This window comes from Papio anubis, chromosome 7 (assembly GCF_008728515.1).
Source record: "Papio anubis isolate 15944 chromosome 7, Panubis1.0, whole genome shotgun sequence".
NCBI classification, from domain to species: domain Eukaryota; kingdom Metazoa; phylum Chordata; class Mammalia; order Primates; family Cercopithecidae; genus Papio; species Papio anubis.
This window is the reverse complement of record NC_044982.1, coordinates 105,444,985-105,457,852: the sequence shown is the minus strand read 5'-3', so window position 1 is coordinate 105,457,852 and position 12,868 is coordinate 105,444,985. Positions and strand designations below refer to the sequence as shown.

Sequence of the window (12,868 nt, the reverse complement as noted above, 5' to 3'; positions counted from 1 at the left end):
CAGACATGGTGGTGCACGCCTGTGGTCCCAGCTGCTCAGGAGGCTGAGGTGAGAGGATGGCTTGAGCCTGGGAGGCCGAGGTTATAGTGAACTGAGACTGCATCACTGCACTCCAGCCTGGGCGACAGAGTGAGACCTTGTTTCAAAAAATTAAATTAAAAAATAAAATAAAAATATTGTTGTATTATTTCATTTTCATTTAAAGAAAGCAAGCAAGTGGTCAGGCGCAGTGACTCACGCCTGTAATCTCAGCCCTTTGGGAGGCCAAGGCAGGCAAATCAGGAGGTCAAGAGATCGAGACCATCCTGGCCAAAATGGTGAAACCCCATCTCTACTAAAAATACAAAAATTAGCTGGGCGTGGTGGTGTATGCCTGTAGTACCAGCTACTTGGGAGGCTGAGGCAAAAGAATTGCTTGAACCCAGGAAGCGGAGGTTGCAGTCCAGCCTGGACAACAGAGCAAGACTTTGTCTCAAAAAAAAAAGGAAGGACGGATGGACAGACGGACGGACACACAAGCTAGTGAGTGGCAGAGCCAGGATTCAAAGTCAGGAGGTCCTGCCTTAGATCCATGCTCATAATCAACAGGCTAATTGCATAGTAAGATTATGGGAGACTTTATCTTCTTTCTGCTCTTCTAAATGTTCTGTAATGAACATATATTACTTTTTTCTTTTTCTTTTCTTTTTTTTTTTTTTTGAGACTAGTCTCACTCTGTCATCTAGGCTGGAGTGCAGTGCCGCGATCTTGGCTCACTGCAACTTCCACCTCCTGGGTTCAAAAAATTTTCCTGCCTCAGCCTCCCAAGTAACTGGGACTACAGGCACACATCACCATGCCCAGATAATTTTTGTATTTTTAGTAGAAACAGGGTTTCACTATGTTGACCAGGCTGGTCTCGAATTCCCAACTTCAAGTGATCCACCTGCCTTGGCCTCCCAAAGTGCTGGAATTACAGGTGTGAGCCACCATGCCTGGCCACTTTTTTTTTTTTTCCAAATGGAAAACTTATATCAAAACATATGTTACTTTTACAATCAGAAACCTAAAAGACTATGATAATGGAGTACTAGCTTACGAGTAGACTCCTCTCCACTTAAGATGAAAATCAGGCCGAGTACAGTGGCTGACGCCTATAATCCCAGCACTTTGGGAGGCCAAGGTGGGTGGATCACTTGATGTCCAGCCTTGCCAACATGGTGAAACCCTGTCTCTACTAAAAATACAAAAATTGGCCAGGCATGGTGGTGCATGCCTGTAATCCCAGCTACTTGGGAGGCTGAGGCAGGAGAACTGCTTAAACCTAGGAGGCAGAGGTTGCAGTGAGAGGAGATTGTGCCAGTGTACTCCAGCCTGGGCAACAGTGCAAGAACCTGTCTCAAAAAAGAAAAGAAAAGCAAATCAGATTTCTGGAAGTCAAGACTATTTTCTTTTTTTTTTTTTTTTGTGAGACGGGGAGTCTCGCTCTGTCACCCAGGCTGGAGTGAGGTGGCGTGATCTCGGCTCACTGCAAGTTCCGCCTCCTGGGTTCACGCCATTCTCCTGCCTCAGCCTCCCGAGTAGCTGGGACCACAGGCACCCACCACCACGCCCGGCTAATTTTTTGTATTTTTAGTAGAGACGGGGTTTCATCATGTTAGCCAGGATAGTCTCGATCTCCTGACCTCGTGATCTGCCCGTCTCGGCCTCCCAAAGTGCTGGGATTACAGGCGTGAGCCACTGCGCCCGGCCCAAGCCTATTTTCATGGCTACCCACATTTGGGGCTTGCCAAAGATGGGCTTGGCAGCTTTCCCTACTTGGGCACGGGCCCAGGAGGTCAAGAACCCAGCAGGAGGGGCTCCAAACCTTAGTCAGTCTTCCTTTCCCTACTGAACATTCCTACAGCTCTCCTCTGACTCACTTGAGCTTGCTTTCCACAGGAAAGAAAAAACCGAGTCATCCCATGTGGCAATGCTGGACCAGGAACGATATGAGGATTCTCACCTGGGAAAATACCGGCGGATCTACCCTGGGCCTGACACAGAGAAGTATGCCCGCTTCTTCAAGCACAATGGCTCCCTCTTCCAGGAGACTGCTGCTTCCAAGGCCAGAGAGGAGTGTGCCAGGTACTTTGACCGACATTCTCCTCTGCACACCTAGGTGGGTCAAGTCCTGAAGCTGCATTGCTTCCCAGCAGGGGAAGAGGAAGTCAGACACTTGAGCAGAGGAATGGAGCTATAAATCCTATCAGACTCTTAGTGACTCTTTTCAGTTTAGTAGGTTTCCTGTCTTCCCCCGTCATTGCTCTCCCATCAGTCCTAAGAACAGATTATAATTTCCTACTCTTTCCCCATCCCCATTTTTCCTCACCCCTCTTCTTCCCAACACCATTTCTCTAGTGTCTGAAGCTGCTGTGTCTTGTCAGGCAGCAACTGGAGGAGATCCGCCTTAAGCAGGAACAGCAGGAGACCTTGGGCAGTAAGAGGCAAAAGGCCAAGGACCAGAACCAGGGTGAATCAGCTGGGGAGAAAAGCCAACCCAGGGCAGGGCTCCGGAGCCATTCCACCCGCTTGGCTTACAGGAACCACAGCTGGGAGAAAGAGGTGCCAGGGGTTTTGTGGCTCTTATCTTTCTGCGGGAAAATGGGTTGGGACAACTAGAGAGGGGAATGAATCTCTGCTGTCCTCTCCCCCCATGCACAAGAGAGAGAGGAGTTCCTAATCAGTAAATTGAATCTGATCCTTTGGAAGATGAAGTGAGAGAATGGACAGGAAAAGGAACTGTCCTGGGTCAGGGAAGGGATGAGGGTAGAGTGGGCAGGAGGCCTGCAGCCATCCTGGGCGATGGTTTGGGACTCATCCTTGGAGATCCTGCATTTATCTCTCATGTACCTTGTAGCTGCTGCCAGGACAGCTGGACACCATGAGGCCTCAACAAATTGTGGAAGAGGAGGAGCTGGAGCGGATGAAGGCCCTGCTACAAAGGGAGACTCTCATCCGAAGCTTGGGTATTGTAGAGCAGCTCACCTGTCTGCAGCACCCTGGCCCCCAGGGCCAGAAAAAACTTCATGAGAGTCGGGTGAGGGTCCCTGTGAAGCCTCCCAGAGGAAAAGGGAACAAGGGCTGTCGTCCCAACACATGGTGGTGGTCTCAACAAAGGAGGCTTGTGTGATGGTATCTGTCAGTGGAGCCTGGGAAAGCAGAGTGCACTAGCTGGACCTTGGGAGAGGGTCTGTTGATTCCTTTTACGTCTGTTCCCAAGCTCCTTTGTTTTAGATATGACATACAGCAAAGTGTAGCTCCAAACTTTCTCATTTACAGGAAACCTGCTCTCTATATTCCTGTCCCCAAATAACCCCACACTCATGACTGACAAATAACAAGGCCACCACCCTCAGTGGCTTCTGTATAATTTTCTCCCTAGCACTGTCAGTGCCCTGGCTCTAATGGGAGATAAGTAAACAGATTTGGGCCAACAAAAGAGCTGCTGCTTTCACTATTCCCTGGGCTAGTAGCAAACCTGTTGGGTTTACTGTTTTTGTTGAACCTCAAAGGAGTATCTGGTTAAATAGTGGCCATGGCCTAGATTTTTTTTCAGTTACCTCCTTCGTCCAACGCTCCATCCAAACTCACATAAAAATGTGGTAAGGGGCTGCTCTTCTCCTCTAGCCTAGATTTCGTTAGGACAGGCTAGGCAGTCAAAAACTGAAACCTGGGAGTCTGGTTCTATTTGTGCTCCTAAGAGGGGCTGCCACAGAGCAGGGCCCTCCTCATTTGCTGCATCCAGTTCTGCCCCATAAATCGATCCCCAGGATCTTAGGGGCACTGCCAAGCATGAATGCTGCAATCCCACATGTTCCCTGGTGCCATCTGCAGCCCAAGAACTTCACCTGGACAGGAGAGCCGGCAGCCATCAACTCCTGTTCATTGTCAATGAAGAAGGCTGGGAGGCGCTATTTTTCCAGTGCCAGAATCAGGCTGACTAGCCGTAAGTATGCAAAACTATCTTTGGTCATTTTGACCTGTGTAAATCCCACTAGCAAGTATAGAGCTTGGATGCCCCCAAAATATAAGGCACTTCCACCGGTGTAAGAATGGGGAAGTTAGGGTACCCATTTATTTACTCCTTTCTTTTTTGTTTTCTTTTCTTTTGTTTTTTTTTTCTGAGACAAGGTCACGCTCTGTCACCCAGGCTGAAGTACAATGGCTTGATCTCACCTCACTGCAACCTCCACTGACAGGCTCAAGTAATTCTCCTGCCTCAGCCTCCCGAGTAGCTGGGACTACAGGCACACACCACCATGCCTGACTTTTATATTTTTTGTTTTCGCCATTTAGCCCAGGCTAGTCTTGAACTCCTGAGCTCAGGTGATCCACCAGACTCAGCCTCCCAAAGTGCTAGGATTACAGGTGTGAGCCACCGCACCAGGACTATTTAATCCTTTCTGTACACTAGACCCTGGTGATAAAAATGGCAGAAATACAGTCCTAGCACTCAACAGAGGTAATAGGAACATGGACAAGTGGACATACCATACCAATTACAATACAGTGTGGGAAAGACAGTGGATTGGGAAGCATGGGATGCCCTTCCTCTGTGTTGGTAATTGGGCCACAGCTGGGAAAGAGGTGAGCCAATCTCTTCTGTGAGTACCAACTCAGGGACATCCATGTTTCCACTGCAGAAGGACAAGCCAGCAGAAGGCTAGAAGCCATAAACCGAGTCCTGGCAGGATCAGTGCCACCCACTTTAACCCCAAAGCAGGGCTATCTTCTGCAACCGGAAAGAGTGGCATCTGACTCATGGACTGAATGCACCTTGCCCTCCATGGTAAACTCTGAACACAGAACAGCCAAGGTTTCCCTCTGCCCTGCGTCTGCACCCGTGCTGCAGCGTTCCAGAGCACTCCTCAACATCAATCAGTTCAGGTAAAAGCAGGAGGGAAGCACTCTACCTCTCCTGGAGAACCTCCCCAGGTTTCCAAAGGGCATTCAATCTTTGCTAAATGAAAGACTGCCACCAAGTTCCTCTTTGAAAAGCCCTGCCCAGGAACCCCATTTGTAAAAGGCAAAATACAAAGACACCAAGAATTCCTCAATAACCTAAGATTAACTGGGGATCAGTAAAGACTAGAAGATGAAGAGGCGCCAAGGCCAGCCATGTACTCATTTCTGCTTATCAAGCCTTAGCCTGGGTTTATCGCTAGGTGATGGGTCTGAACCCTAGGTGCGGCCCGGGGCTGGAGGTCATCCAGGAGACAAAGAGCCCCTTTCCCAGAGAAGCCGAGTGCCCAAGGCACTGGGCTGTCGCCGTCAGAAGACTGCCGAGCGGAAGCCCTGCCCACCAAGGTGGCGGAGACAGGCAGGCCTGGGGAGCCGCTGGGGCGGAGGGACGGCTCTTGGAAACTGAATCCGTACTTTAATTAAAATTTATGCAGTTTTCCAGGAGCGTCCTGTACCTCATTTCGGCCCTCACGTTTCAGCCAAGCCCTCTCCACAGCTACAGCCAGAAAGGGTGGGCCACTGAGCAGCGTGAGACCAGATCTCACGGCCACCAAATGAAGAGGGAAATGCTTGCTACTACCCAGCTTCCGGCCCGCCCCTTCCACTTCCGGCCTTACCCGGCTACTTCCGCTGCTGTTTCGTAGCAGACTGCTGAAGGCTGGTTTGCGTCGACATGGCGGTTTCCCTGAGTGTCTTGCTGGGGGGGCGCGTTTGCGCTGCCGTCGCTCGCTGTGGGTTCGCGACCCGGGGGGTGGCGGGCCCAGGCCCTATCGGCCGGGAGCCGGACCCCGATTCCGACTGGGAGCCGGAGGAACGGGAGCTGCAGGAGGTGGAGAGGTACCGGCTTCTCCTCGGGCCCTCAGCTTGAAGCTGGGCCTCGCGTCCCGGCGCCCCAGGCCGCGCCCCCTTGGCGCCGGGTGTCCTGCCGCTGCTTGCGCGGCGGCCCTTGTTTCCTTTTACTGTTAGTCGCGCAGCGTGAGGTGTTCAGCTCCCCAGGGACCACTGGTCCCTTCATTAGTGACGTATTTCATCATTAGTTTAGAGAGTTCGGCATGCTTACAGGCAGTTATTGTTCTAGGTGTTAGCTTTCTGGGTGTACAGAGCAGCTCTAAGCCGGCAACACGGCCCGGTTGCCCTTGCGGTCAAAGAGAAGAGGGCTGGGCGCTCCATGATTTAGCCTGAGGCTCTTCAAACATCCATTCTGCTTCCACGCATGGCTTCTGCCATTGATTCTCTTCCCCCAGCACCCTGAAAGGACAGAAAAAAGCAATCCGATTCCAGAAAATTCGGAGGCAAATGGAGGCGCCTGGTGCCCCGCCCAGAACCCTGACTCGGGAAGCCATGGAGCAGATCCGGTAAGACTCAGGGTACCTTGTTTGTATCTGCTGTGACAAGAAATGAAGGATACTGGAGGCCAGAGCACGGGTTTGGCTTTTTTGATACTGCTTTTATATTTGCATTTACTTTTTATCATTGAAATTTATTATCAGAAAAGTAGAGTAATATAACGAACTTTCCTAAACCTGTCATCATCTAGATTTAATAGTGTATTGTTTTGTTTTTTAAAGACACGTGGTTTCCGCAATCACCTCGAACTCCTGACCTGAAGTGATTCGCCCGCCTCGGCCTCCCAGAGTGCTGGAATTACAGGCATGAGCCACTGCGCCCCGCCTGGTTTTAGTAGTTTTTAACGTTATGACGTGGTTGTTTCATTTTTGCTGAAGTTTTTAAATAGTAAATTGCAGACATCACAACATTTAACCCCTGCATGTAGATCATGACGTTCCCAACCTAAGGTACAGGGATGCTGGTGCTTCCATAGTTAGGTGCATTTTTCTGAAGAGAGGATCTATAATTTAGGAAAAGCTTAAAAGAGATTTTAAGTTTTTTTTGTTTTGAGTAGGTAAAGTGTTACATATGGCTCAACATCCTAACAGTATAACATGGTTTACACATTGAGAATTATTTGTCCCACCCACTCTCCTGTGGGTACTTTTTTTTTTTTTTTTTGGTAAATGGGGGTCTCACTCTGTCGCCAAAGCTGGAGTACAATGGTGTGATCACAGGTCACTGCACCCTCTACCTCCTGGGCCCAAGCAATCCTCCCACTTCGGCCTCCCAAGTAGCTGGGACTACAGGTGCATGCCACCATGCCTAGTTAATTTTGTTTATTTTTTGTAGAGACAGTCTCATCATGTTGCCCATGCTAGTCTACAATTCCAGGGCTCAAGCGATCGTCCCACCTCAGCCTTCTGAAGTGTTGGGATTACAGGCGTGAGCCACTGTTTGCGGCTGTACTATTTTTAATAGTTTTTCTCTACCAAAAACCAGGCTCCATGCCCTGAGCGAGCCACTGCGCCTGGCCCTCAATTCTTTTTTATAGATAGTGTTGTTATATTTTTTTGAGGCAGTATATGACAGTGGTTTTTAATTTTTATTTAAACAATTTTTTCTCCTATCTATTTATTTATTTGACAGAGATGGGGGTCTCACCATGATGACCAGGCTGGTCTCAAACTTCTGGCCTCAACTGATCTTCCCATCTCGGCCTCCCAAAGTGCTGGGATTAGAGGCGTGAGCCACCACGCCTGGCCAGAATGTATTATTTAACCTGTCTTTTCTTATGGGCATTTAGTTGGGTTGTTTCCATTTCTGTTGCTCACTAATAGTGCTCCAGTGAATAACTATGTATATGTATCATTCTACATACCTGCCAGGAGTATTTGTTATATACATTCCCAGAAGTAAGGTTGCCAGGTCAAAAGACAAATGCGTTTGCATTTTGATAAATATTGCTAAGTAGCCCTACTTAGCACATTAGTACATAATACCAATATGTAATACATACTTAGTACATAAATAGTACTTACGTACTATTTTTCATTTCCATCAGAATGACTCTGGAATTGAAATTTAAAATAAAGGGGATTCTGTAGAGCTGGTCAAGATTTTGTGAGCCTGTAGCACCTTCTGGGTCCTCAGTCAGGTCTAATTTCCTCTCTTTTTTTTGTTTGTTTTTTGTTTGAGACAGTCTCACTCTGTTTCCCAGGCCAGAGTGCAGTGGTGAAATCTCAGCTCACTGCAGCCTCTGCCTCTGGGTTCAAGAGATCTTGGGCCTCAGCCTCCGGAGTAGCTGGGATTACAGGTGTGCACCACCACACCTGGCTAATTTTTGTATTTTTAGTAGAGACACAGTTTCACCATGTTGGCCAGGCTGGTCTCAAACTCCTGACCTCAGGTGATCCACCCACCTCGGCCTCCCAAAGTGCTGGGATTACAGGCATGAGCCACCATGCCGGCCTGTCTCCTGTCTTCAACAATAGCTTTTTCAAACCTTCCACCTTCGTACTTATCTCCCTTTTTTGTGGTCAATAAATGTCCTTTTAAGAGAAAAAAACAGTCCAATAAGTAAGAACTTTGAGCTTCCTGGTCTTCCTCTTTGCCCACTACTCTCAAACTTATGCTCTACTCTCATTTCAGAGGAAATGGGAGCCCTTCACTTGTCTGGGACCAATTCTCTGTATGCTTTAGGTCATATTTCTCCCTGCTTACTCAGGAACCTCTGTCCTCAACCTAAAGCTCTCTCTCATTCTTTTATTCCCAGCTGGTTCCCAGGGTACCTACCCTTGGTTTTTTGTTTGTATCACTGCAATAAAACTGCTCTCCTTAAATCCATCAGTGACTTCCTCAGTGCTAGGCTCAAATGACACTTTGTAGTCTTTAGCCTCGTTAAATTCAGCAGCATTTGCCCTTGTAAAAACTGCCTTTTAAATTAAAAAAAATAAAAAAATTAAATAAAGACAGGATTTTGCCATGTTGCCCAACCTGGTCTCCAACTTCTGAGCTCAAGCGATCTGCCTGCCTTGGCCTCCCAAAGTGTTAGGATTACAGGTGTGAGCTACTGCACCCAACTGAAACTGCTTTCTTTTCTCTCTCTCTCTTTATTTATTTATTTATTGCCACTGATTCTCTTTTCGTTTTTTTGTTTGTTTGTTTGAGCCGGAGTCTCACTCTGTCGCCAGGCTGGAGTGCAGTGGCATGATCTTGGCTCACTGCAACCTCCGCCTCCTGGATTCAAGCGATTCTCGTGCCTTAGCCTTCTGAGTAGATGAAATTACAAGTGCACAGCACTATGCCCAGCTAATTTTTTTCTTTTTCTTTTTTTTTTTTCTTTTTGTATTTTTAGTAGAGATGGGGTTTCACCATGTTGACCAGGCTGGTCTTGACCTCCTGACCTCAAGTGATCTGCCTGCCTCAGCCTCCCAAAGTGCTAGGATTACAGGCGGGTGTGAGCCACCATACGGTACAGCCTTTATTTTTATTTTTTTAATTTTACTTTAAGTTCTGGGGTACATGTGCAGAATGTACAGGTTTGTTACATAGGTGTACATGTGCCATGGTGAACTGCTTTCTTAAAATTCTCTTCTCCTTTGACTCCAGGGTACCATTCCCTTCTGATTTTGTTTGTTTGTTTGTTTCTTTGTTTCTAGGGCTGCTTTTCTCAGTTAACTTCCTAGGCTCCTCTTCTACTTCCTATATCTTAAATCTTGTTATTTCTTAGAGTTGTGTCCTTGTCATTTTAGCTCACTCTGCATATTTCCCTGCCTGATGCTAGCCACTCAGTCACCCCTGCTATTGGCTTATGACTTCCAAATCTGTCATCTCCAGTTCATGTTTTTTTCCTGAACTCTAAAGGCATATATTCAACTGTGTACTAGACATCTCTGTTTTGGATATCACCGTTTCCTCAAACTCAACATGTACAAAATACAATTCATTGTTGTTCCCTGACAACTTCATTCTGTTCCTGTTTTTCCTATAACCTGCTAATTAATTACCCAAGCTAAAATCCTGAATCTTGACCTTGATGCTTCTTCCCCCAATGTTTAGTCCCTTAGTACCAAGTTGTACTATTTGACTTTTCTAAAATATTTCTCAACTCACTTTCCTCCTATGCTCCATTGACTATCTCACTTGAGACTGGATTACTGTAACAGTCTCTTGACCAATCTTTCTGCCTATATTTTTGTCACTGAAAAACTACCACTAGGTTGAACTCCTTTTTTTCTTTTTTTAATAGAGATGGGATCTCAGTGTGTTTCCCAGGCTGGTCTCGAACTCCTGGGCTCAAGCAATCCCCCTGCGTCAGCCTCTCAAAGTGCTGGGAGTGAGCCACTGTGCCAGGCTGTAGGTGGAACTTCAAAATGAAAAGTTATCCATGGCATTCCACTGCTTAAAATTTTTCCTTGACTTGCTCTTGCCTTGCGATAAACTCCAGACCCCTAAGTGTGATCTACCTCTTACCTCACTGTCAGTTGAGCTATTCCCAACAAAGGTGATGTGCTACTTTGCATTTCACAAGTGTTCACTTTATCATCATTACCTTTCATATCTCCTTCTCTCCTCCCTTCTGTCAGCTTATTACTCCTTTCATCCTTTCAGACCAACTCTAGCTTGGACTTCATGAAGCAATTCCTGGGCCTGGCTGTAAGTGTTCTTATTCCCTATATCTGAGTCTCCCTCCTGGGGTGCTGTCTTTGCATCCTGTGCTATAACCTTTACCATAATGTCATTCATTGTGTGTGTCCCCACTCCCAAACTATGTAAAGGGAAGGTCAGTTCTGCATCCCCAGGACCTAATGTGGTATTAGATGTCAGTGAGAGGAGCTGAGTTGATATGAAATGAAGTGACCTGACTGACAGTGGTCAGGTGTTGCTCTTGACACACAGGAATGGAACACAGCCATTTAGCTAGCACAAGATAGGGACTACATTTGCGGTTTTTCAAGCCCTGTTTTTTTGTTTTTTTGAGAGATTCTCACTCTGTTGCCCAGGCTGGAGTGCAGTGGCACAATCTCGGCTCACTACAATCTTCACTTCCCAGGTTGAAGCGATTCTTGTGCCTCAGTCTCCCAAGCAGCTGAGATTACAGGCATGAGCCACCACACTTAGCTAATTTTTGTATTTTTAGTAGAGATTGGGTTTCACCACATTGGCCAGGCTGGTCTCGAACTCCTGGGCTCAAGCGAATCACCTATCTCGGCCTCTCAAAGTTCTGGGATTACAGGTGTGAGCCACCATGCCAGGCCTCAACCCCTCTTCTTTATAATACGTATTGCAAGTTAGATGTTCTGATAGGAGCCTTCTTTACAACTTGCAGACCTGCTCCTTCTTCCCATAGGTATTTACGTGAGGAATTTCCAGAGTCCTGGTCAGTTCCCAGGTTGGCTGAAGGCTTTAATGTCAGCACTGATGTGATCCGAAGAGTTTTAAGAAGCAAGTTTGTACCCACGTTGGAGCAGAAGCTGAAGCAGGATCAAAAAGTCCTTAAGAAAGCTGGGCTTGCCCACTCTCTCCAGCAGCTCCGGGGCGCTGGAAATACCTCAGAGCTGCTCCCTGCAGGCCACTCTGTATCAGGTTCTTTGCTTATGCCGGGGCGTGAAGCCTCATCCAAAGACGCGAATCACAGCACAGCTTTGAAAGTGATAGAGTCAGACACTCACAGGACAAATACACCAAGGAGATGGAAGGGAAGAAATAAAGAAATCCAGCACCTGGAGGAGAGCTTTGTGCCTGTTGCTGTACCCCTAGGTCATCCAAGAGAGCTACAGAAGTACTCCAGTGATTCTGAGAGCACCAGAAGAACTGGCAGTGGTGCATTGCCAAGTGATCAGAAGCTGGAGGAGTTGAAGGCAGAGGAGCCGGGTAACTTCAGCAGCAAAGTAGTGCAGAGGGGCCGAGAGTTCTTTGACAGCAACGGGAACTTCCTGTACAGAATTTGAGTCGGGGCTTGGCTTGTGGAGATGCCTTGTGAAACACAGCTGGGCAAGGAATATATATGGAACAGCCTGGATTTCTACATATGGAGAAGCCACCTTGGAATAGGAAGAAGTGTTGAGCCTGGACTGTGGGAGGGAAAAACTGCGTGGATAGATTTCAGACTTCCTGTAGTAGTGCCCCCAATCTGACCTCTGTTGATCTTCAGTACTCACTCTTCTTGCTTGGACTCTCTGTATGTTGAAAACCAGCCATGTTGCATGTGTTGTTACAATTTTCTGTGATACCTGCAATTTATATTTGAGAGGAAGTGAAAAGTTTGCCTTCTGACCTCATTTCCTTCTTGATCAGTGAACACTAACATTTTTGGGACAACTTAGTCAATTGTTTTCCTTACAAGCAAAATAAAGTAAAATGTAGCAGTCTGCTTTTTTGGTGCTCTCTGGGGTAGGATGGTTTACCTGTGAACCTTTGTGAGTGAGGGAAGGACAAAGGCAGAAAGGAAGGATCCTTGGTCAGTAAACGTTGGGAGAGAGATGGAACCAGAGGAATTTCCCAGCAAAGGGCTCTATGCAAAGCATCCGGCTTAGTGATGGATTCTGACAACCAAAAACTGGACGCCCTTCTCTTAGTTGCTGGGGTTCTGGCAAAGATTGGGAAATGAGGGGTTGGCAGAAAATACAAAGCAGGCAAAGGCTTTAGGGCCCTTATAATCTCCAACCACATTTTAAAGTTAATTATATTAAGAGTGGGGCATGGCGGAATGTGCCTACAGTTCCAGTGACTTCGGAGGCCGAGGTGGGAGGATTGCTTGAGCCTCGGAGGTTGAGGCTGCAGTGAGCTATGATTGCACCACTGCACTCCAGCCTGGGGTAACAGAGTGAGACCCCCATCTCTAAATAAAAGTCAATCTTCAGTTATGTCTCATTATACAGTTTCCTTAACCAGATTTCTACAGTGGCGCCATGATGTAGGCAATCCCAGATTAAGAGGTCCCTTTTACAAATAAGGAAATAGACTCTAAGATGGCTGCCAATAAGTGGCAGTGCTGGGACTTAACTCGGGTCTCATCATTAATCCAGGGCTTTTGGAATTCCAGGGATATGGC

At 47.3% G+C, this 12,868-nt stretch overlaps 1 protein-coding gene across 3 annotated transcripts; it reads left to right on the top strand.

Annotated features, from left to right (window-relative positions):
* Positions 1 to 2,398: 2,398 nt before the first annotated feature.
* On the top strand, positions 2,399 to 12,182 carry NGRN (neugrin, neurite outgrowth associated). Of its 3 annotated transcripts, XM_031668410.1 has the most exons (6): positions 2,399 to 2,583; positions 2,879 to 3,058; positions 3,856 to 3,967; positions 4,665 to 4,908; positions 6,228 to 6,338; positions 11,165 to 11,814. In XM_031668410.1, the coding sequence occupies exons 2-6, from the start codon at positions 2,903 to 2,905 to the stop codon at positions 11,763 to 11,765; spliced, it is 1,224 nt and encodes a 407-aa protein (XP_031524270.1). In that variant the 5' UTR covers positions 2,399 to 2,583; positions 2,879 to 2,902; the 3' UTR covers positions 11,766 to 11,814. The 3 variants fall into 3 exon arrangements, with proteins under 3 accessions (XP_031524270.1, XP_031524269.1, XP_003901436.1); XM_031668409.1 differs by lacking the exon at positions 2,399 to 2,583 and having other exon boundaries at positions 3,033 to 3,058; positions 3,792 to 3,967; XM_003901387.5 differs by lacking the exons at positions 2,399 to 2,583; positions 2,879 to 3,058; positions 3,856 to 3,967; positions 4,665 to 4,908 and adding an exon at positions 5,608 to 5,820 and having other exon boundaries at positions 11,165 to 12,182.
* Positions 12,183 to 12,868: the final 686 nt, after the last annotated feature.

Bases quoted from the DNA above. Each gene is read 5' to 3' on its own strand.
- NGRN (XM_031668410.1), top strand. From the start codon at position 2,903: ATGAGGCCTCAACAAATTGTGGAAGAGGAGGAGCTGGAGCGGATGAAG. The intron at 3,968-4,664 runs GTAAGTATGCAA...TTTCCACTGCAG, and splicing joins CAGAATCAGGCTGACTAGCC to AAGGACAAGCCAGCAGAAGG. The intron at 6,339-11,164 runs GTAAGACTCAGG...TTCTTCCCATAG, and splicing joins GAAGCCATGGAGCAGATCCG to GTATTTACGTGAGGAATTTC.